Below are 25,583 nucleotides of genomic sequence, written 5' to 3' on the forward strand. Positions count from 1 at the left end.
TTATATCGGCAAGTGATCAAATCCGATCTATGTGTGTGTCCATATTGACATTGTCTAGTCACATCTTCCACATGAGTTCTATAGTTACAGGCCACACCCCCTGGGAAAATCAAGTAGTCCAAACAAAATGGACTGCTCGTTTCTGTCCCAACTTTCTGTGGATTTTTAAACTATCGTCTTCCACTGTGTTGATCGTTTAGCGCGTCACCAGTTTACCTCAGCCTCTCTGGATCTACGATGTTGTCGTTGTTGTTGTTGGAGTCACGCTGCAAGAGACGCAGAAGACACTTTGGAAATACTATCTGAGTGACCGAGACGTTCAGATTGAAACGGATCTCTAAAATCTGATCAGTGGTTTGAATCAGCTTTGGAAAAAATCAGATCATGTGTCTTGTAGCTGTTCAGACTGCCAGAAACATCAAGCTTGATCCCTCAAGGACTGGTCTCACTGGGCTTTTTAAATGACTTCTTTAAGTGAAGAGCACCAGTGGCTAAACTTTAAGCACAATCTGGATAATCTGTAGTGTCTGTGCTTGTTGCTGGTGACCCGTCTCTCGCGGTCGGTCATGCAAGTATAAATTAAACTGTGGTCAACAAGCTTTTAGTCTGTCAAGGAGCAACAAATCATGAGAAGAAAATAAAATCACAAGCTCATCTCGACTCTTCTCTCACACTACTCCTCCTCCTCCTCGTTTGCCGGGAGTGTGGGATTCATTTGCAAAGTGAAACTCAACCAAATCATTAATACGGCTTTCAACAAAATCACTTTATTTGATTGCGTCTCATGGACGGCTTGTGTGTGTGGAGCAAATAAATCAGATCTTGTTGGTTAAATAACATGATTTTGTAACCAGATTTAATTAGAAATTCCTATTTCTGTCCGTTTGCTGGAGATTGTGAGTGCATGAAGTAAGTGGACAGATGTGACTTTGGAGACGAAGAGAGATGAGCTGTGTTTCGTCCTCTACAAAAAATGTCAACCGGGACCAATCTTTGTCCACCCAAGCCAGGAGACTTGCATTCAGATTTTTACAATTACGGAGACTCCTGTTTGGCTATAGTTTATTAAATCCACGGATGGTTTTTAATTTGCTCATCTAATTGAGCTCTCCAGATGTACATGACCTTTTCAGCCTGTTCCTGACCAACATCCAGGAAATGCCAAAACGCAACATTCTTACTGAGGACATTCATAGATGTAATGCATTCCCTAACCCTTTACCCTAACATTAACCCTCACAACTAAATGCTTTACCCTAACATTTAGCCTGAACCTGAACAAACCCAATTCTAACCATAACATGAGCTTCTATGCCTTTTATTTATTGTGTCTTTTATTTATTGGTCTGTACAGCACTTGGCGCAAGTGTGGTTGTTATGAAAACATGTTTTCATATCGCAGTGAGGACACACCATAGATGTAATGCATTCCCTAACCCCTTACCCTAACCTTAACCTTCACAACTGAGTGCCTAACCCTTACCCTTAACACTAAAGCCGAGTCTTACCCCTCTAGAAAGCACTTTACATTTGTGGGGCCCAGACAAAATGTCCTCCCAAAGATAGATTTGTACATTCCATATAAATATATGTGTACACACACACACACACACACACACCTGAGCCTCTTTCGCTCACAAAAAAACACATCCAGAATATTTCCCTCTCATATCATTACTTTCTTTGCCATTTTTCTCTGTAATCAAACCAAAGTAGTTCCTTTTCAGAATGACTTCTCGATGCTGCTGCCGCCACACTCATGTTTCTGCCGCTGTTAGCTGAGTGACATGGTTGATAATAGGATTTAGATAAATTGTTGTTTGTCCTTTTTGGGAATTCACAGCATCCAGAAACGTACATCAATGTTAGACATGTGGTGAATTAAATAAAAAAAGAAAACTTGTACAGTATAACAAAATACTGTAGTGAACTAAAAATGAAGTACTGTACAAACTTTGAGGGACAGGAATGTTTGATTATTCACTTGATTATAAAAAGTCGATCAGTGAATGTGACTATTCGTACTCATGTGAAGAGGATACAAAACAGACAAATATGAATGAAAATGAATAATCTTTCTACCCCCAATTATTGTAATTTGTGGTGCTAATTATCACCAGGTGGCAGCAGAAAGCATTTGGTTGGTGGACTACAGAAGAGATGAGATTTACGAGGTACATTGAATGCATCGCTTAGCTCATACACTAGAATATCCAAACATTTGATTAATCCAGCAATATTTAAATAGTAATCCCTAGTGGACACTCACCGGAGTCATTTGATGCTGTTCATATAAGCTGTTTTTCTTCAACTTATACACTATCTAAAATCAAAAGTTGTTCATGTTCCAATAAGATATATTCAATGAGGATATATTGATCAGATTCTCCTTCTTTTTCAACCACTGGTAGATGTCAGAGCTACAGTGGTAGCTTTCATCTCTGATGAAAACTATTAGCAAAGAAAAACCTTTTATTTTTGTTGTCCTTTTATGATAAGAAAACATGCCTTGTTATCCCATGGTAATGAGATAATTCATCCATGGATCTAGAGATAACAGAATTAATAATAAATGAATGACCATGATGACCCTTCAATGTGCTTCAAAGTGTCCTTTGTAAATGAAGTATTAAAACAGAAGCACTTCACTGTAATGCACAGTTTATACAGTTTATGTACAGCAGCCAGAGCATCATGATTTATTATGATTTATTCACCTCTAGATTTGTTTTCTTTTGTAATAAAGCACATTTATAGATTGGACCAAATATAGAAACATGCAAACAGTTAGGTATGAAAGTCTCCTCAGAGTCTGTGCTGGAGCTGTTGATTGCTTCACTTGATTATCCTCTGCAAATAGTCACTTTCCCATCTTCACCAATAATGAATGACTGGGTAAATTCCATCTGTGGGTAAAGATGATTAGATTTAATTAAAAATTTCACTTTTTTTTATCCATTTCATATTCTGAAAACGTACAAAAAAAGATGGTAGGAGATTTTCTGAGAGTCTCTCTTACAATCCTACAATGTGCATTATAATTTCTCAACATCATCTGTTTGCCGACTGATGACTAACTCTGACTCCTGCCCACCCATCATTAGTCAGCAACGATTTAGTTAATTAAGTGTAATAATATTCATTAAAAACAACTATGGTGATTTAAATAAACAGCTTTCAAAACCAGCCGAGTAAATAACAAGGTAAATTAGTAAAAAGGTGAAGTCCTAGTGTGATTATTTAAAAGATTCTCACAGTCCCAGATTTCTGTCAAGTTGTAGTCTGACTATGCGATTTAATTGGACCACTGTCCTCATCCCAGTGTACACGAACTTGTGGTGAATCCATTTATTGAATGAAGTGTGTCTCCCTCTGCTTTCTTCTTGTTAGTATTTGGGCATTTTTACAGTCCAGTTTACAGCACACACACATTGCAGCCCAAAACGACTGTCTGACAGCTAGTTTGTTTTAGCATCTTGAGCATTATCTCCTGTGTATGTCTCAAATTCCATCAAACTTCTAAATATTAAATTCTTCAAATCAGCTCTTTCTTGCGCTAGTGCAAAAATAAACTGTTTTTTCTTCTTTGTTTTTTGTACCAGGGGCTGGAACTGTGGATCTTGCACAGAGAGCTCAGGCCAGTTAGATTCAAGTTTGACTGGAAATCGACCCCCAACCAGCAATTATATTATCTAGTATTATCTGGGTGTGTTAGTGTGACAATTTCAGTCAAATTGAAAGGTTTTTAAGTGGGATTTTAGTCAGACTAATGCAATAATAATTTGTTTCTGAATGTAAGTCTGCAGGAAATTACAAGCAAAGCTATTGTCATCAAACTAAAACATAAACATCATCAAAAAAGCACTTTAAGCAAACGTCAGCAGAAGAGAAGTGAATACAAGTGTAACTCCACTTATAACCCGCTGAGTCTTTCCACGCTCGGCGTCACGCCCCCCTGCACCAATAAAATCACAGAAAAAATAAATATTTCCCACAGTGGTCGGCGTGTGAAAACATGCCACCCACAGTGGCCTCTGTGTTACCTCATGTGCCATAGGTTGCCACAATAAAGAGCAACAACTTCCCACTCTCACTTCTACAAAGCTGCCAGCATGTGATGCCTGTCCTGGCCTCGGCCTTCAGAGGTCAGTGTGAACCACTGACCTTGACAAGACCCTGTTAGCCTGGAGGTCAGGCAGTTTTGATTCCTTGTTTTGATGCTGGCTTCTTTAGTGCGTGGGTAAAACAGTGGGTAATTAATGCATTTGTTTATGACAATTTTTAACCTGTTTTTTGTTTTATTGTTTTGCACAAAGTGACACGATCCTGCAGATAATTCTCATCGATTTTGTGGAGTTTCTGGCCGCTGCGGCAGCTTATGCAACAGCTAATAAATAAACGGATGTGGCCATCGGCGAAACAGAGGGCAGCTTGTTGGGGTTACTAGTTTTGAAGGGGACATAACCTTCTGTTCCTCTTACTGATGGACCCATCTCTCCCAGGACACGGGGGACTTCTCCTTTCTCTGTGCCAGCTGTTTCCGCACTAACACACTTTATTAAAAATGTTTTTGACAAAAAAAAATCCTCTATCATGCACAGCATCACAGAGTTTATTGAAGTCCATCAACATTGGATCAGATGTTTATCATGTAGGGTCAGTCAGCAAATACAGGGGAGTGTGAGTATGAGGGCGACCGTAATGGAGAGGCAGTGGACCAACCAAGATGTGAAGGTGGCGATGCAGAGCTTTTTTGGAATTTGAGTGGAATTTGCTGGCATTCTGAGGCTTTCTCTTCTTGTATTTACCTTTTTGAAGGTGAGAGAATAAGTAAATAGCAAATAATACAACATTTTTACAGTGTTCCTGTGGGTCTTTGAAATCTTTGAAGGTTTTTGAAACCCCCACAGATAGACATTGGTCATTAAATTTGCTTGAATTTTGTGCAAGAAAGAAGCCAAGCCACCTACTGTTTTACGCCTGCGTTGCTTGATGTACGTTGACTAGGCCTACGCAGGACAAACGGCAAGTCGTTATTACAAGCAGTGTTGTGGACACTGCCCACTGTCTCTCTCTAAGCAAGAGGACAATCTCTGTGCTATTGATAAAGACCTGAAACTACTGATTGAGGCCATAAATTCAACCAGTGGAGTTGCCGTCTGGTGGCTAACTGCTACTTTGGTCCTTTTTACTGCTTCTACTTATTTCCATCACAGCGGCTCATCTGCCTCCATCTTGTCCTCTCCCATGTGTCCTCTCCCGTTACTTCAGCTGTCCTCGTATCTTCCTTCACAACATCCATGAACCTTCTCTGTGGTCTTCCTCTTTTCCTCCTGCCTGGCAGCTCCATCTTTAACATCCTTTTTTCCAGTATAATCACTAATCAAACCATCTCAACCTTGCCAGCTCTTACTTACAAACCTGAGCTGTCCCTCAAATATGCTAACTTCTAAACCCGTCTAATCCTGATCACTCTCAACCAAAATCTCAGCATCTTCAGCAATCTCAGTTCTACTTCCTAAGCTTAATTTTTCAAACCAGAAGTCCTTGAGCAATCGTTATTGTTAATGTTAAGGGAAAACCAATAAAACTATTTTTGTTGAAGTTGAAGTTATTCTCATTTGAGGTTTATAATACAATGGCCTGCTGGTGGATGCTGACGACAGCTCATATTTAGGGAACACTGACCATTTCCAGGTGACTACATTCAAAGTCTTCACTTTCAGGTCTGACTCAGAGAAAGGTGTTTGATTTGATTTGTGTGTCTCACCGCAGCTTCTCTGATAACTCCTCATTTCCTTGAATCTTGACAGCACGCTGACTATGGAGCAAAATCAGCTTGGCAGTTTTTGTTTAACCACCACAACCTCCTCCTCCACCTCATCCTTTGGTCCCGTTGCTGGAGAGTTATGATTTCTTTGTCCCTAGAATGTAAACATAAATCATTTTGGGCTATTTACTGGAATGAATGATGGTGTTGTTTTTCTTTCTTTCTTTCCAATCCAGACAGATTGTCTGTCCAAAGTTTTGACCAGGAGATAAAAATTAAGTTTCTTCTCATTTTTTGAGCTAAAAAGTAGGATTTCATATACATTTTGTTATTCATTTACTCCAGCGTGAACGCCAATGGAAAACCAAGCAGGTAAATGGAGTCAGGTTTGGCAAATAACAGGAGCTGATGGCTTGAGATCCTCTGAACCACATGCAGTGCCATCAAGGTGTGATCTCAGAAGAGATAATACACCATGGGTACAAGAAATAATAATTTCTTCTTGCATAAACGTAGTAGAAGATTGAAATGACTGGGAGCAAATCTGAGTAATGTTCATTAGTTATGTGCCATCATGACAACTGAAGGTTAAAAGCTCAATTTTGGTGGCAAATTGCTCCTCCAAGTCCCCAAATGACAAGAGAGAAGGGGAGAAGCACCTGCCACATCTGTGAGCACAATTTGCACCTTGCAGCCTGCGGTGCACTTATGTAGGGTTCGGTCAGAATGTAAAGACTGTAGTCCATTACCTGGCAACGTCAAATGAGCCCGCGAAGCACTGACACACACCGCACGGCCACAAAATGTAATCATGGAAATTGGATGTTGAGAGGTGAGAAATGAGCGCATCGTAATTCTGAATGATTATCTCGGCGGGTGTGACGCTGGGCTGCGAGTGGGAAAAGCTTTTCTCTCCCCACCGACCCCCCCCCCCCCCCCCCCACACACACACACCACACCACGCTTCTTCTTCTTCTTCTAAGAAAATTGTCAGGGCGAAAATGCATCTTAGACCCTGTGAGTTCTTAGAGAGCAGGTGTAGAAGGAGAACTGAACCCGGAGGAAGTATTCCTGCTGCAGAACTTTCTTTATTTTGTTTTACTTACAAACAAAGTGATATTGCACGAAGAACCCAGTAGAGAAACTGTATGTAAGCAAAGTAGTTTTGTCTGTGAGATGGGTCGTGACACAAATGTTGGGTTTCAATTAGCATTAGTTAGGGCAGCATTTTTCTGCACCCAGGGGAGTGATGAGGATTGGCGACCCTCTGCTTACAAGCCCAATTCCTTTCCTGCAGACCAGGGTCTGCAACCTGTGGCTCTAGAGCTTCAAAAACCTGACCCCTAACCTGACCAACTTGTATTCGAAATATGGAAAGCAATTTAAGCCAGCACTTAAATGAAGTCATGTGTACATGACGGAAGTCCACATTTACTTCCGTAACACACAAAATCTAAACAGTTTTATTTATTTTGGAGTAGTTCATTTTATGTTTTATAACAAATAGTCGAAAGACTCAAATAGATCTACAACCTACTGTGGTTTATTAATTTTTCCCCCCTTTGTTAACAGGTAAAAACTGCAGTTTCCTTTTTGTAGTTCTTAAATTTCATAAAGGCAACAAACTATAATTATTTTATGTCTCTATGTAAAATGTATTACGTGATGTCATGATTTTTTTTGTCAAATACGTTTTGCGACTCCAGAGAGTGTGCTTGCAGAAATGCTGAAATTTACGGGGTTTCTTGAATGCATCATAATTTTAAGTCTTGTCTCATAGGTTTGCCTGGAGAACTAATGCTTGAAGAAGCAGGTGATGGAGAACCTGAGGTTAACTGGCTATAAAACCCTCCCGCCTGCACAGTGGACTTAACTGAATAAATTGCCTTTGCATCATTTACCTGAAACAATGGAGTATCCATGGCGCTGTTTGTTTTTTCCGCAGGTATTTGTAACCTGCTCGTAGCCCTTGGGCGCACAGTCATTAGCCGTTTCCTCTCAGGAGTCTTTGCTAATGAGAATAACGAGGTCAGACTTCCTCTCTTCTGCTCAGTGAGTGGCCGTCATCTACCTCTTCTAAAACAGAGGTGGTCGATGAGACTTTAGGGATCCTGCTCCTGGAATCTGACCTCCAGTCATAAAAAAACAAGGAGTGTTATCAAATGAGGGGGTCTATACTCAGGCTAAAGTCAGGCTTTCTGTCTGCATATAGGCTTTACTCATGAAGACCAATGGATTACAGACGCAGGCTTAGGCCCCAACACCTAACATTGCGTGGTCTCTGCTCCTGGTTACATGTAGGGATTTTTAACAGCGTGGCTTCCTGCCAAAATCGCTTCTGAGGCTCGTTTCTGTTGCATGACGTCAGCTACGAGAACTCTGTAAAGGCTGCACACCCACAATCACAATCACAAGTTGGAGCCGGTGTGTCGTATTTTTTGTGGCTCACTTTTGAGAAAAGTCAACAAAAGGTGTTGAGTAACTGGCTGATGTTTTTTCCAGATGGCTTCATCCCTCATTGTTTCACTTTTAGATCAGCCCAAAAAAAAGTTGATGGATGGATATGTGTGTGAATTAGGCGATTTGTCTAAAATGACATCATGCGTGACTTTAAACAGGCCGAGTGCTCTCAGTCAGGATAGACGTGAACAGTGGTAATGCACATCCACTTAGAAGGTGTGGTTTATTCTGATGTCACTTGATGATTTTCCCCTGAGCAGATTCAAGTTCACGGAGCAAGAGTAAACAGGAACTAGGATGAAGTCCTTCATATTAAAAGCTTATAAAAGTCAGCCACAGGACAAGAGAAACAGACTGATTGTGACCTCTACTAATAACTGAAACTGGGTCTAGACCAACTTGCAATTATTTTTCAATTTATTTGAAAATATGCGTTTAAGGATAAACCTTATGCAGTGCACTTGACCCAGATTTTATACTAATACCCTATTTTTAAACATATTGGAAGGAAAATTGCATATTTAACTTGCTGCAAATAATGTTTATAATCAATGTGTCACATTACTTTTTTGTCCATAAAATGTCAGGAAAATGTTGAATGTGTTTGCCAAACCATGAAATGATGACGTCCTCACGTCTTGTTTTGTCCACATACTAAAATCATTACATTTTAAAGAGGACATAGCCCGGAAGTGCCAATTAGCGCTGCGTTTTTGTGTGTATCTGCGTCATTACCTCGTTTATGAAGCCCTAAAAGTCCATAACAATCAGTTCAGCCACTGCTGAACAGAGTGCAGGGTTTGATTGTTTTCTTGAGCTTTACGAAGCGGAACGGCACTTCCGTTGACTAGTTATGTCACTGGCGAATGTCACCACTCCTCTAAACAGCAGCGCCTCCTAGTGGCCAATCACAAGACAGTGGGAAAGCTCTCGTTGGCTGGCCAATCAAAAGACAGTCTGTGTTCTGTGGGTGTGGTTTTGGTCTAAAACAGCACGGCTGACGAGAGCGTCAGTGATGAGACATTTACATCAGCTTGTTTGTAGCGACTAGGATGTTTTTGACCATAAAAACCACTTCATGTTTGTAAGTACACCTCCATATCTCACATATAAGTGGGATAGGACCATGCTATGGCCTCTTTAATGATGCTTTGTTTACAATCATATGGGACTTGCATAATTTGCCCACTTCAAGCTCATGCCCATTTAAGCTGTTTCCATCTGGATATGGTTACGCATGCACAGATCTGAACTTCCACCCTTATACTTATACTAGGTGGAGTATAAGCCCCGCTCACCAAGCAGAACATTTTTTTTGACAACTGAAGAGGTAGTCGCCAATGATAGTCATCTGAGCCCTGACCTGGCGACCCGGCTGACACCCCTGACTCCCCTGCCCGAAGGGCCTTTCAGCAGCTGTAAGCTGCTTGAACCAGGCGTGTCCGAGGGAGCTGTAGCATCCTTCTCTTCTTCTTTGGTAGGAATGTGTCCTATGCCCTGTGTCCCCACTTGTACCGCCACCTGATGGGAAATTGGGGGATACTACAGACACCGAGGCTGGAGCATACCAGTGTCCGGGATATACCACATGATATGCGACATGCAATGAGATTATGCATTTTGTGTGGAGGTACACCACGTGGGCATGGTCTTAAAGTGGACAAACCCACTTGGGCCCCATATTGACAGCCCAAATATAATCCTCATGGACTCTGCTGGCTGGTAATTTTACACACTGTTCCCTTAAAAATGATATTGCAAACAGTAGTTGTAATATTTGACAGAAAGATCTCATCTCAGTTGTACACTTTAGCTCCCCAAAACTATGAAGGACTACTCTGTAATGAAAAAAAGTTACATGTCGTGGAAGGCTTTTATTGTGAAGGGTTGCGTGCACCTCACTGGCTCTCACTTGACATCATTTCCCTAAACGCAGCTGGTCGTTTGGCTCCGGGCGGAACGTAACTGCCGCGTCCTATAACAACGCCACCAGAGAGTCGCTGAAGTTATTCGGCGCTCGACCTTCCCGTGGATCACCGCGCTCGCCGCTCCACTTCCCCCGACGCGTGACGCCACACCTGGCAACTTTGTCCCCTGCTGCTGCTGCTGTCTCTGGTAAGAAGACTCATTAGTCTGTCCCCTCTCAGCATGTTTACTATTGCAACATGTTCGTGTTTAAAGCCGCTGTAGGCGACGTGCAGGAGCGCAGGCTCCAACTGTCCCGCTCACTCATGCGCTGCAGGGCAAAATGATTCAAAGCTGGCTGGAAGCAACAAGTGGACATTTAGAAGAAGAAGAAGCGACGAGAAGGCCTGCTGCAAGTGAAGTGCGTGTGCCAGGAATCAGATGAGCTGCATGGTTTTATTTTAGTGTTGAGGCTGTTAAACAGGTGACAGATTCATTAAATGTGAGACTTAAATCTAAAATAATATAAAGGAGGCAAATGTGGTGTTTTAATGTGATCGTCTTTACATTTCTATAACATTTAAAAGTCCTTTTGCATCTGCTAGACTTGGATATTTCTGTAAATGAGCATATACAGGAGGCAAATGTGACTTTACCAAGATTTCTACATCATTTAAAAGCCTCTAAATATCAGCTTGAATTAAATGTATCTTCAAAAACACCAGGAGACATGTAATAAAACTAAAATGAGCACATGGAAGAGGAAAATGTGTCATTTTAAATTGATAATTCCAAGATTTCTGCTTGATTTAAAAACTACTTGTATTAAATATATCTGTAAATGGCATAAAAAGGAGGCACATTTTTTTAATGATAATTCCAAGATTTCTACATGATTTAGAATCATTTGAAGATGAGCTTGAATTGAATTTTTCTGCAAAAACACCAGGAGACATGTAATAAAACATAAATGAGCACATGGAAGAGGAAAATGTGTCATTTTAAATTGGTAATTCCAAGATTTCTACATGATTCAACAGCCTTTGAAGATCAGTTTGAGTAACATTTATCAGCAAAAATATCAGGAGAAGGAGAGACAGGAGAATAAAATTGAAATGAGCACATGAAATACGGCACATGGCAAATGTGACTTCAAAATGATAATTCCAAGATTCCTGCAGGATTTAATAGCATTTGAAGATGAGCTTGAATTGAATTTGAATGCAAAAAATGTCAGGAGGCGTGTAATAAAACTACAATATATATCTGCACAAACACCAGGGGACATGGAATAACTGTGAATTTAGCACATGAAATAGGCAAATGTGGCATTTTAAATGAATAATTCCTAGATTTCTAAAGGTTTTAACAGCCACATGAATTAAACATGTTTGCAAATCAAACAAATTTGCCTCACATCTATGTCCTTAAACGTAACACGTGGATAATTTGGCACCATTCAAATATAGGGCTGAACATTTAAAGTTGCATTTTCTAATCTAAACTGTAATGTAATGAGCCAATCAATGACATTCTCGATTGTTCTGTGATTTGTGCAAGTGTAGAAAACAATCCTGTGCTCTTAAGTCCTTGAAAGTGCCCCCTTCACGTTTTCACATCTGTCTCAGGATCAATATTGAACTGAAGCTTCCACCGAATCATTAAGCTCTACTTTTCTTCTTCGTTGTAACTCTGTGTGTGTGTGTCTTTTAATGTGGTTTGAGAATCGGGTGTCCTGATGTGAACATTAGCCCACTTCAGAAAGCACTTATCGCTGTGTAAACATGCGGCCGGCTGGCCGGCTACTATCAGCCAGCTCCTGGAACACAGATGAGCCCCGGCTTCATTTGTCGTCCTCCCTGACTGAACTCTGTGTCCAAATGTGTTGTCGTCTGCAGCCATTGACTCACTTACAGTTTAGAGTCACCAAAAAGTAAAAAAACAACAACACAGAGATGGTTTAAAATCATGTTTTTCACTGATAAATCTCTTGCAGATTTAGTAAATGTCCTCTTTTTCCTATTTGCTTCTTACTGTGGACACAAACAGATGCAGTGTCTCTCAAGAGAGCATCTGCTGCCTCCTCTAGATCGCGGTGTCTCACCCGCCTTTGTTAGATGGTGGATTTACAACACTAGTTCGAGCCCCGTGTGTGCGTGGTTTCTCCACGTTCTCCGGCTTCCTCCCACAGTCAAAAAACATGCAATATGGGGATTAGGTAAATTGGTCGCTCTAAATTGACCATAGAGAGTGAATGATTGTTTGTCTCTATGTGTGGTCCTGCGATGGACTGGTGGACTGTCCAGGGTGTGACCCCGCCTGACTATGTCAGTTGAGAAGTTGAGTTTGGCACAGCACCCCTCGCGACCCTCCGGTGGAGGATAAAGTGGTAGATAATGGATGGATGGCTTTTCATTGATATTCAGAGAGGAGTGCAGCTACGTATGTTGGTCTTTTTGCAGCTATAACATGCACTAATGCACTATGCACTAATAATGCATAAATGGTGGGGTGGCTGTCTGATACCGATATCACAAACTCCAGTGTGTCTACCATTACTATTCCGATACAGTCATTTAGAGCGTTTATGAAGCTGTTAACAACAGTTTTATGCCGAGTCATTTCAAAGACACAACTCTCCAACTGTGTAACAATTATTTTTGTAATAAAAAGCCCAAACATGACTCACTGATTTTTTTTATTTACATTTTTACAGGCTGTGCACAGTGAAGCATTTTTGGATTGTATGGGATTTTACATTTTTCTCTGTCCGATATCCGATCCAGTGATTTTGACCAGTATCGGCCACCGATACCGGTACTGACCGATAGTGATTCCAATCCCTAATGTTGGAGTTTCACTCGATGCGCACCAAAGAATCGAACTCTGGTCCGTCTAAAAAACGTAGGTCTCGGTTCGCTCCGAGTTAACCAAACGCAGGGCATTGTGGGTACAACGCAACCAAAACATACATGATCATAGACGGGAGTAATGGCTGAGCCCGTATGTTGCAGTGTATGTGTGTGATAGGATTTCCATGTTTTTGATTTTATGTGGCAGATGAGTGAGTTTTCTTGTTTTTCTTGATGCAGCGCCACCTCAGGCGAGGAGGGGAATACGTTATTCAAAAAGGTTCGTTCCACTAAAAAAGTGTGAAAGCAAACTCAGACCGGCTGAATGTTGCCACCCCTAATCCGTACCGACTCTTACGGACTATGAGGTGTGAAAACGACCTAATATTTACACATTTTAATAAAGTGTTCCCTTTACTATACGACAATGAAAGTATTCAAATAGACCTTGTGGTTGCAGAGATGTACATTTCATTATGGGTGTGTAATTTTCAAGCAGAGACCTAAAAAACTGGCATGTCTGTCTGTATTTGTGCGAATGATACAGATTATTTGTTGTCGTTGATTGAAAGTATTGTGAAAGTTTTCTCCAGGACAACTGTGGACCAGACAAGAGGCTGTGGTTGCGGTAGTAAAAAGATTTATCAGCCACAGTGTCCATGTTCTGGCCAGTGAATGATTCCCTCAGGCTGACATTGTAATTTTCCCTCCAAGAGGATAAACTGCTTTTCCAAATCCTTCTTTCTTCCTTTCTTTCTGCCATCATAACGCCAATTTAAATCACTTTTATCATATTTTTGTGCTTGTTCCTTTGCTCTTGATGCCGTTATGTTGACCAATATGTACAATTCAATGCCAGTGAATGACATAAGTGTGAGATGACAATGACTTCTGACTCTGAACGTCATTTGTTCAAAAGCAGTTTCTTTTTTTCTTTTTTTTTTTGCCGAAGGACGGAACAATTCAATAGGATGTTTCACATTCTTTGGCGCTGACCAGCACCGCCGTCTCTCCTCGCACTCCCTTACTCTATATAGAAAGGTACAGCTTCTCTTCTCTTTGCGGTTTCACATCCGTTTCCGCCTGTTTTTTTTGTTTTTTTTAGGGAGGCAGTCAGTCAGATTTTAGGATGGGAACGAGACACGGCCTTGAGCTTTTGTGAAACAGGCATGCACTTCTGGCTAAAGGCCGACCAACGCTCGCTTTAGATTTGGCTTTATTTAGCTTTGTTTATAGTTTTGAAGATTAGAGGAAGGGGTTTTGTGTGAATGTGACATGTTATCTACATGGTTGCTTGTGAGTCGTACAAATAATGCCAAAGAAAGCTGTCACTGCACATTTGCTAGACGAATGTTTCCAGTGTCAGGCTTTAAGTTTTGTTTTACACAAATGGAATTTTGTGAAAATGGCAACTGATTTGCAGGCTTTTTTCCTTTTTGCCTTTTAATTGGCAAATAAAATGGACCCAAATTACAACATATTTTGCGATTGTGTCAATTATTAAATCCCGTAGAAATTCAGGACAATTTTTTTCCCAATAAGTTTTTTGATTTTTAACACTGAGTCATCAAAACAAGACATTGGAGAACATCATCATTTCCAGGTTTGAATAAAACAATTATCAGCATTTCCTGGCATTTTATGAACAAAGCGATTGCGTTATTTATCGAGATTATGAAAATTATGGTTAGTTGCAACCAGAGGTTGCGCTAGACTTTTTCGTTGTCTGTCATTTTGACTGACAGGGTCATAAAAATCCCGTCATAATCAATTTTTACCGGTCACTTTAAATGATAATAATGACATATTCAATTGCATTGTTCATATTGCAGTGGAATATGAACAGTTCACCTGTGGCCTAAACGCACAGTCTCACACCTTCCTCCTGGTCCACATGGACTTAAATCGCGTGCCTGCTTGCGCGTAGTTGCGCGTGGTAGGAAATCCCGCAACATGCGCTCCTTCTGCACCAGTGGATCAGCTGCACCGGTCACAGACGCGCTCCAAAGCCTCCTGTCCATAGCTCTTTAACACGCTGTCAGCACTACAAGGATAGCGAGATGCATTGAGTACGGTGTCCAGGTCAGAAATTATGCTCAGATGCTCCAATGGGAATCTTTATTTTGTCGCACAACATTTTTCTATCCTCCCTCCTCAGCCAGGAGAACTCCCGCTCCCACTGAACTCGCCTAACCTCCTTACTGCCGCTTCCTCGCTCCGCTGAGGCCAAGGGCTGAGTTTGTCCTTCATCTGCATCTATCCCTCTTTTTTTCACCTCTTTTATCAACATAGTTTTTAGGGGTGTGAATTGCAATCTGTCAAAATGACGGATGGCTCTCAGATTTTTCCGTCACCGTTTTAAAAAAACGGTCAATGACGGAAAATATTCGGTTAACGCGACCCCTGGTTGCAACGACTAATCATGTCAGTAAAACCTAATATCCTTTTAAAATGGTAAAGAGATGTTTGGTAAACTAATTACAACTGTATTTTAAACCTATACAAAAAATTCAGCACATTTGGGGACCCAAAAAACTCTCCCGTGACCCATCTGTGGGACCCAACCCAGTCTTTGGGAACCACTGAATAGACAAAAATGAACTATGGCATGTATATTATGTGATATACAGCTAGAAGTGTCCGTTACTTACCTGGTGGAGCAGGTGTAGGTGGACGAGCGGTAGGCGAACCCTCCGTTACTTCTTACACGGTGCCAAACTCGACAGTTTATAAAACCAAACGGATCATTCCGCCTCCACCTGCTTCAGCCTCTGATTAAATCCTGGACCTTTGCTAACCTTCAAACGTCATTGTTAAACATTGAATAATTAAAGCGGCTCATTGGTTAAGCATTAGAAGGTTTCCTATGTACGACTTCAGTGTCTTCATCTTCTTCAAGGTTAGCTGTATAATTATTTTTACCTGCCTGTGACTGTGCGTAGCATAACTGAAAAATTCAAGGACAGATGAGGAGGTTATGACCCGCGGAAGAATTTATTACATTTTGTTAGTGACATCGATCTACATCAATTGAACCACTCAAAAACAATTAACTTTGCAAATACAGCCACTTAATAGTTTAAGTGTCGTATTATTCACTTTTAAAAAAAATATTTATCTCCCATAGTCGCAGCATATTGTGGAGAAATTGAAAATAGGTTTTAAAATCTGACCTAGAGAGCTGAATTACACAATATATTATATCAGATGTGCTCAAATAAAGTTAATAATTGCTTTCTACAGTAAAATTATTGTCGACTATTGACTATTGTCGACAAAATTCAGTAATTCTGGGTCATAAGACGTGGTAGAAAACCCAAGGTTAGCTTTCGCCGTCCAGACCACAGCTGCTCTGCTTCCACCTGAAAAGAATGGTCATGGTGTTTGGGTGTTACTGCTCTGTAAAGCTCTAATGGAAGCAATGTAACCGTGTGCCGGTGTCCACGAATAACACTCCCCACCTGTTGTTGTGCCCTTGAACTGAACCTTGGCCCTTTTTGAAACTCCATTTTTGCAAAAGAACGCTGGGTTTGTTTGTGGTGTTGTGCGAGCGCGCGGCAGAATGAGCAGCGTTTTTGGGGAGGATCTGGTGTGGTTTCTCCCACAGTGAGCTTGCCAGCTGCTGGTGAGTGACACAGAAGAGGAGGAGGAGGATGCTTGGAGGCAAGGTTAAATCTTCAAAGGAAACAAAAAAAATAAACCTCTTCTTCCACATCTGCTTTTTTACCCCTAAAATGGTAATTAAAGAAGCGAAAACCGTGCTACAACTCTTCTTCTTGTCACTTAAAATGACTCATCCGTTCATTGGCTGCAGAGACAAGGTCAATGGAAACTTGATGCTGAAGAACAACGTGATCTATGTTTTTAAAACGTCTTTAATGCCCTCTGCCAGTATTCTGTTTATTTAATGCAACAGAGAGAAAAAAATATTAAAAAAAAAATATTAACATGTAATATTTTTACAGCAGTTTTTGGGAAAGTGACTTTTTCTGCCGCAAGGAACTAACTAGTCAGGAAAGGAACTCTTAACGGTTAATATCAAGTTATAATGACTTATTTCTGTATTTTTTTTATTAATTGATTAATTTTGCATCATTAATACGTACAGGTGGGTAAAAAATACCGATTTTATGATTATATTGTCGTCTTTCATTGCTACACCAGGGCAAATATCGATATTTTAATTAATAAATTCTGGTGCTCTTAAGTAAGCAACACTACTTGATGTCTCCTCATTTGTGCAGTCAAAAGCAAGACTTGGGTGGAAGTTACCTGGCAGAAGAGTTTACAGCGAGATAATGGTGGAGAGATCTACTTTAAGAGATGCTCCATCCATGTTCAATACAAAGACTTTATGCACTTTGTTCTCTATGTTGTGAATAAATAGAGAAATCCTGCACTTTTAACTTTTCACGTTAACGTGTTTGTTTTCTTCAGTTAAGACAGATATCACGATGTATCGCGTATCGCGTGTTATACTCTTCTCAAAATGTTGGATCTTGTTTTCACTTGACTGGTCGTCTACAGACCACACGAGACACTCAGTGGCCTTCAGGTCATTTGAGTTTAAGAACCCTTAGAGTCTAAACTGACCTTCAGTGTGAATGAGAGAGTGAACGGTTGTTTGGATTCTAGGCTCTAGTTCCCCCTGTTGACCCTCATATGGAGGATAAAGGTGGACAGTGAGTAAGTCAAAGTTACTGTACTTGACTATCATAAAGTTTTAGAGGTAAAAAGTACTAAAGTGAGGAGTTATGATTGAGCCATGGTGGCTCAGTGGTAGGGCAAGTTGTCTTTCAACTGGAAGGTTGTGGGTTCGATTCCTGGCTCTGCTTGAGCAAGACACTTAGAAAAAGCTCTATATAAATACAGACCATTACCAACTCTTCTTCTTCTGATTGTATTTGGTAGTAACAAAGTATTTGTGCTTTGTTATATTACAACACTGGAATTGTTGATGAAAGGGTTTCTTCTTTTGAAACTCTGGAGCCTTTAATTTCTCACCATCAATCACTTTATTGTGATTTAATCTGGAACAGATGAGCTGGCAACCAGTGCAATTAAACTCCACAGAGAGACTCACCCAGACTCCTATGATTTCCTGGCATTTCATCAGTCCAGATGTCAGATAAGAATTAATAAAAAACCAATAGAAGTCTGGGGCGTCCTCCCTCTACCAAAAAATGCACCGTTTGTCAGAGGGAATGTCATCGAAAAAGCATAAATATCCTGAGAGGGGGCTCTGTTGTTGCCTGAACATCACCGAGGACCGCGACGTCATCATTAATTAAATTAAAACCCATGTTTGGCTCGGTGAAGTTAGTGTTGGAGAGGTCGGTGAAATACAATACTTACAAAGCACCCGGAGCTTTTCCATGAAAATAGAAGCAAGAAATAACAGAATTACCCAATGTTTATTTTTGGCATCTTTGTTGCTGTGAAACCAACACTTACACATTATTGTGTTATACAGTAGATGAAGACCGGACTGCTGAGTCCACACGGCTGCTTTATGGAGCCGTTTATTTAGCGTCCACCTTTTTAGTCCTCGGCTGTTCTCCTTCACAAGTTCGTGCTCCGTCAACTGTGGATTAGTGGAGCTTCTGTTGTTGGAAAACATCTGTCTGGAAACGACGCTGACGAGAGAGAATAAACCGGTGTCAAGAAATTCAACGTTGGAGATGTTATTTTGTTTGGATTCAGTGATCGTCTGATTTTTGATTGCAAAGTTCTGGTGGACTTGTGCTCTTAATGTCCCACAGCAGGTGCTTTTTGAGCCGAAGCTGTGGGTGTATTTTTAGTTTTTGCTCCGTCAAACTTCACACAGGCAGAAAGTGATATTTTTTTTATATTCAAATAGTCTCCTGTCTTTCAGGTTTTTGTCAGTAACACAAATCAGGGCTTTCTCAGGGCTTATAAGGAGAAATAAAGTGAAAACAAGGCACTATGAAGTCGATATTGGGTTGACATTAGAAGGAAAGGAACGCAAAGGCCTAGAAACCAGTACAGTGTTTCTGTTCATGTCTTTACAGCGGCGACAGAGTCAGATGGAAAAGTAACACCTCAGCCTAACGTCTCCACTTTTTTACTCTCCTCATAAAGTCAGTGTTAAGTAACTTCACAGCTGCGACGGCGGTTTTTCCACTCGTGATTTTAATTCGACACCATAAAAAGGAAGCGGTCTTTAGCACCTCGCATAATTAACGGTAACCTGGTCGTGGTTGCAAGTTTGTACATTTAAATTTTTCCTCTACAGAGCTCCTTTTACACTTAAAGCACACAGGACTCTCCAGCTTTACTCCTCCCACGGATTATCAAGTTTTGTTGGCGGCTGAAACCAAAGCTTGGCAAGATTAATGACCGACCTCCTCCTCTTTCTCCCTGAAAAACAACTTTTTGGTGGTGAACTTTATGCCAGAAACCCGGAGACGATGTGTACCAACTGTGACTGGAGTCAGACTCCTGCCACCCAGGAATGATTAACTCCGCTGGACTCGCTGCTGTAAAAAGGAAACCGACACTAACGTGCGCTCGGACGTTCCCGCGGCGTGTTTGTGTTGCGTTTATTGATCCTCCAGCTGTGTGCATCTAAAGTACAGTGTAAATCTCAAACTCTACTCCTGTCTCATTTTATCAGACTCGGAACACCTTCTGAAAGGAGATGAATATTTTTTCCTAATGCAGCCGTTGTAACTCCGGATTTTCACTTTCAGCAGTGTGATACGTGTGTCTAACAAACATAAACGGATTCACTTTTAACCTGTGATTACATAAAACATCATTATCCTATGATATTACAGGAACAATATTAAAATAATCAACAATTTCTTAAGGTTTCAGACTGTTATACATGACGTGCCCTGATGAAACCCCGCTCTGCTGATCTAAAAATTAGTCGAAGTACAAAAAAATGGAAAACTTGATTTAAGAAAACACTTAATAGACAAAAAACTGTCAGGTTTACATCTAAAATGTTGAAATAAGATTAAAACCTTTAAACATTTGGATCGAAAACAATCGTAAAAACAAAAAAAAGACCTTATTCTTCAGGAATGTTGCAGGTTGTTGATTTTTGCTTGTTTTGTGGGCCGCTGTGGTTCAGTGGGTAGAGCTGATTGTCTTTCAACTGTGATGTTGTGGGTTTGATCCCCAGCTCTGCTCCTCCTCAACATGCTGATGAGTCCCTGGGTAACACCCTAGATTCTCAGGTTGCTCTTCATGGCTGTGCTGGCTGTGTGTTTGTGTGACCAGGTATGAAAGATGTGAGAAAATGTGCTAAATGAACGTGTGAGTGAATGAATGAAAGGGTGAATCAAACAAAATTGTGTCGCTCTCTATTAAGTTTTCAGAAAAAGTTAGGCCAAAGTTAGCCTTAAAGCTTTGGCCTATTCCTTTTTTTTAAGTCAGTGATTTTGAGAAATTGTATGTGAAACTCTTTTGGAAACAAACTGAAATAAAAATCATTAATTCATAGTGTTCATCAAGATTAGAAATGTGCTACACAGTACAAATACAGACCGTTTCCCATTTGTTCAGCCCCCTTTGTCACATTTTAAACATTTTATTGCTTAAAGCTCTTATGACTTGTCATGATATTCAGGCCGCCTGGATTTATTTTGATTTTATGGCTGTAGAATTGTCAAATGTTCAATGAGTGAGTGCTTCGGTCCCTTTTTTCCAAGATAACTTTCACTTATCTCGCGTATCTGGCAGTTATTCAACCGTTTAGCAATTACAGTACTGAGAAACTAAATTTATATTTTCACCCTCTCTCTCTCTTTGTCTTTTCAGCTTTTCAGCTTGTCCTTTTTAATGATGTGAGACTCATGGCTGGTGGAGGACTGAGCCCTGAACATCCAACATCCACTCTGACGTTTTCTGGATTCTTTCAAGTCTTTACATTAACGTTCCACACTGAGGAGAATCAGACACATCCATCACTCTGTGGATTCGACATTAATCTACACCAGTAAATGTGCTGCTGCTGTTTTTGAGATTTCCACAGTGAACTTGATTCCAGGAGAAGAAAATGCTGCGTTCTCTGGCTCATATTCTGTGCAGATGATGTAGTGAATCTCATAAACCCTGAGGGTTGTCTGTAGTTGCGATGGCCGCCATCTCTGCAGAGAAGGAGCAGCCCCTGCTGCATCGGCAGGAGGTGGACTCCAGCCGAGTCCGGAGCTGCGTCCTCTCCCCGATCCTCGGCTCGTCCTCTCCCGCTCTGTCCATCGACACCAGCCAGCCCATCTGCATCCCGTCGCCTTACACCGACCTCGGCCACGACTTCCCCACCATCCCGTTCTACAGCCCCACAATCTACAGCTATGCCAGTCCCGGCATTCCGGACTGTCCCTCCGTCCACCAGTCACTGAGTCCGTCCTTATTCTGGCCCGGGCACGGACACATGGGTCCGACCGTGCCGCTGCACCGCTCCCAGGCCCGACTTCAGCACAGCCAGCCAATCCAGAGTCAGTGGGTGGAGTTGACGCCTCGGGACAGCGTCTTAATGAGCAGGTAGGACGGTGCTTCACTCTGTTTACTCGTTTAATGTTTTCATTGAGTTGATACATTTAGATTTAAATTCAACATCATCGAGAGAAGAGAAACCCAACAGTTCACACAATGAGCAAGCACTATAGGCATCGGTGGAGAGAAAAAACTGGAAAACAGGACGAAATCTCTGACAACCAGACTCAAAGATTTGCAGCTGTCTGCCTAGACAGGTTGGGGTGAAAGGAAAAAATGGGGGACAGAAAGGGTGGGAGAGAAAGGACAAGTGGGAGGTGAGGTAGAGACAGCTGTAAGAGACCAGGAGCAGATATACAATGAAATGTCTTCATTTTGATAAAAGACAGTTAACATTGTTGTGTTAAGTGTCGCAGCAGGGCAACACTGTTGTTGTTTTTGTAAGTAACTGGCGATTATTTTCGTGATCGATTTAATCGAGTACTCATTTGGTCTGTAAAATGTCAGAAGATGTCGAAAAATGTCTTTATTTGGTCCACAAATCAAAATGATTTGTCAGTCGTGATTTCTTTGTTAAATATAGGCAGTTCTGTATATTAAAGTACCTTAAAGATAAAAGTACAAGTATCTTAGCAGAAAATGACTTTGATAGAAGAGATTTTTACAATATTACTTAAGTACAGTCAATGTCATATACTTTAAGACTTTTACTTAAGTATCAAAAGTCATTTTCTGATATAAAATGCACTCAAGTTTTGGAAGAGTTAGGATTGAGCTATGGTGGATCAGTGGTAGGGCGAGTTGTTTTTCAACTGGAAGGTTGCGGGTTAAATTCCTGGCTTTGCCAGTCTATATGTATCCTTGCGCAAGACACTTTAACCCCATGTTGATGTGTGAATGGGTGTAAAGCAGCTCATCAAGACTAGAAAAGCTCTCTATAAATACAGACCATAATACCAACTCTTCTTCTTATTATTGAGTAACAAAGATAGTTAGAGTTAAATGTATTGGACTAAATGTTGCTAGAAATACAAATAACAAAGTAAAGTACAGATAGGTGGATTTTGTACATAAAAATCAGAACTTGTTTTAATTACAGGGGGAAAAAAACACTCAAAACTGATGAGTGTTGAGTGTTTATTCAATTTGAATAAAAATGTAAGAATTTAATAATAAAAAAAAAGAAGAAGATAAAATTCATTACTTGCCCTTGAAAAATATAAAAAGTTTGTCAATTTTGTCTCATCACTGTGTTGATTTATCAGTTATTGTGTTGTTGAATTTCCATCAGTTTCTCATCTATTTTTCTAGCCTTATTTAGTTTTCAGAGGAAAAAGCAGGACCAGAATTATAATTGTCATCATGGATAAGTGGAATTTTGCCTCACAATTTCACGTCGGTCATACAGAAACATGATTAATAGTAATTGTGTTTTTGTGCGCTCACCTGCTGCAGCTTCAACTGCAGCAGTAACAATATTAAAACACTCCTGTAGATGGAACACACTGTTTACTTCATGAGTTCATGATTCTTTATTGTCATGTACTAAGTGACAAAAGTTTTATCATTTTATGTCAATATTTTCAAACCACACTTTTTAAGAAGAAAACAGCACTTTATGAATTGAGCAAACAAAAATCCACCACATTTAATTGAAAATTAAATTTAATCACTTTAAAATTATTGTCTTTTATTTGTTTGAAAATACACTTTTTGTTTTGCAATGATCGTAATTCTTTTGGCTCCAACTCTTTTGTGCTCCCTCACTCATTCTTTGCGCCATGGTTTTTTGTTTGTGATTCTGACCATGGGCGGAGCTTAGGAAGCTGCCTGCTGATTGGCTACTGACTTTTGGAGCGACGGCTCAAAGTCACAGGCTTCACATAGTCGCTGTCCGTCTTAATTCTAAGTATCTAACGTTTGTCAGATTATAAACATTAGATACATTTTACAATTGCAGCTTCATAAGCTCCACCCATGGTCAGAATCGCAAACAACAAGTGAAAATGAACACAAGTGTATTGACAGATTCAGATTGACGATGCGTCACAATTTTTTTTTTTTTTTTTTTTTTTTATCTGTCAGCAAGAGTGTGAGGAGGCGTTCCCAGGAGAGCGATGAGGGCGTGGTGTCGTCCGCCGTCAAAGCGGACCACCACTACTGCGCCGTGTGTCACGACTACGCCTCGGGATACCATTACGGAGTGTGGTCGTGTGAGGGCTGCAAGGCCTTTTTCAAGAGGAGCATCCAAGGTAGAGGAGAACACATTTTTGTGACATCGTTATTTTTTAAAGTAATCAATATTCAGGGATTACGCATTTACCTTAAGATATCATTAAAAAGATGTTTATGACTACACTTTGCCAGAATCAGAAGTTAAAGAGCTCAACTCCAACCAACCAAAAGTATTTAAAAGTATGTTACAAGAAAAGGACTTAGAAGGGTAGAAGTTGAAGTCACTTTTTTTAATAATATTACTTAAGTAAAAGTCTTAAAGTTTATGACTGTACTTAAGTATCAAAAGTAATGTTCTGATATAAAATGTACTTTGTAAGTTTTTGAAGTAAAAGTATTAAAAAAAAGTGAGGAGTTAGGATTGGACCATGGTGGCTCAGTGGTAGGGCGAGTTGACGTTCAACTGGAATGTTGTGTGTTTGATTCCTGCCCTATATGTGTCCTTGAGCAAGACACTTAACCCACTATGCATTATGTGTGAAGGGTTGAAAACTGTCGTGTAAAGCAGCTCATCGAGACTAGAACTCTTCTTCCTCTGATTTTATTTGGTAGTAACAAGTTCAAAGACAGTTCGAGGAAATGTGTAAAAGCAAAAGTTACTAGAAATATAAATAATAATGTAAAGTGCAGATACATGAATTTTGTACAGTAACACGGTATTTGTACACTTACGTAGATATAAAATCGAATCATATAATAACAAGCATTAAAATACTACAGAATCAGTGGAGACCCTGGAGTTTGTTTCTCTACAATGAGATGGTGATGAGAGATAATGACACCTGAAGTGTTTTTCTTACGTCCAGTCTTCTCTGCAGAAAACCCTGCTTCACAAAGAGAGGATGTTGGGAATGGAAGCAGTGTTAGCAGTGTTAGCAGTGTTTTCACTGCTTTTTGTGGCGTTCTCTGAATATTCTCCCCTTAACTTTAATCCACAATGCTGGCAGACTTGACTCTAACACGTTTTCAGCTACAGTATGTTGTGGGATTGATTTTTATTTTTAGTATAGCATGACTGAAACAGGTACATGTGAAGAGGAACAGATGGACGATATTAAAAGATAATCAGTATTTTCAAAATAAAACATCTTTCAGCGTCTGTGAGTCTCCAGTCCGTGGCCCGGTGCCACTGCTCTATTTATTACAGTTGTAATCTAAGGTCAGACACAAAGACTGTGGATTGTTGGTCCAACATTTAAGTTAAATTTCTAAACTATTGTTTTCATTGTCATGAAATATCAAAGATGTTGATGATTTCCTGGTGATGGATCTTGTTCATCTAGTGTCACCATGAGGTGGATATTGGGTGTTGTCAGCTACTACTAGAGTTTTCTTGAGTCTTAAATTCATATTCACATTATATTCACATTTCTGCAAATGCACTTCCTGCAGTGAAGAGTCTTAAATCTTAATTTTCTGCTCTTTCTTCTTCTTCTCCTTCTTCTTCTCCTTCTTCTTCTTCTTCTTCTTCTTCTCTCCAGGACACAATGACTACATCTGTCCAGCAACGAATCAGTGCACTATAGACAAGAATCGTCGCAAGAGCTGCCAGGCCTGTCGCCTCCGAAAGTGCTATGAAGTTGGAATGACCAAGTGTGGTCAGTGTCGTCTTTACTCCCGGGGTCATGCTGGGTTGTTTGAGGTCACCTGTCATGTTATATTCGGCTGTTGCTGATTGTAACGGACAAACAGTTTTTTACTTATAATGAAGCGACTGAGTCCAGACCGCCTTACAGCGGTGAACGTGGGATTAGAACACTAAGGGAGAATCTGGTCATGATTTATACTTAGTAACCGAAGTGTAATATCATGAACACTTGTTCAGATGTTCTTATTTTGGTCATTTGAATCGTGTTTCTACTTTTTATATCCAGATCAAAAAAATCTAGTTCTTA

At 40.4% G+C, this 25,583-nt stretch overlaps 1 protein-coding gene across 2 annotated transcripts in view; it reads left to right on the forward strand.

The window, feature by feature from the left end:
• The window catches only part of LOC131443724 (estrogen receptor beta-like), a 49,244-nt gene that overhangs the window by 15,822 nt on the left and 7,839 nt on the right, over window positions 1–25,583 (forward strand). The window contains exons 2-5 of one of the 2 annotated variants that reach the window (XM_058613618.1): window positions 10,167–10,345; window positions 20,779–21,501; window positions 23,539–23,705; window positions 25,170–25,286. In XM_058613618.1, coding sequence (XP_058469601.1) covers window positions 21,095–21,501; window positions 23,539–23,705; window positions 25,170–25,286 — 691 coding nt within the window. In that variant the 5' untranslated portion in view covers window positions 10,167–10,345; window positions 20,779–21,094. The remainder of the gene's footprint in view (window positions 1–10,166; window positions 10,346–20,778; window positions 21,502–23,538; window positions 23,706–25,169; window positions 25,287–25,583) is intronic. The other variant, XM_058613619.1, reaches the window with a different exon arrangement.

The sequence above is a fragment of the Solea solea genome, chromosome 17, assembly GCF_958295425.1.
Source record: "Solea solea chromosome 17, fSolSol10.1, whole genome shotgun sequence".
Lineage (NCBI taxonomy): Eukaryota > Metazoa > Chordata > Actinopteri > Pleuronectiformes > Soleidae > Solea > Solea solea.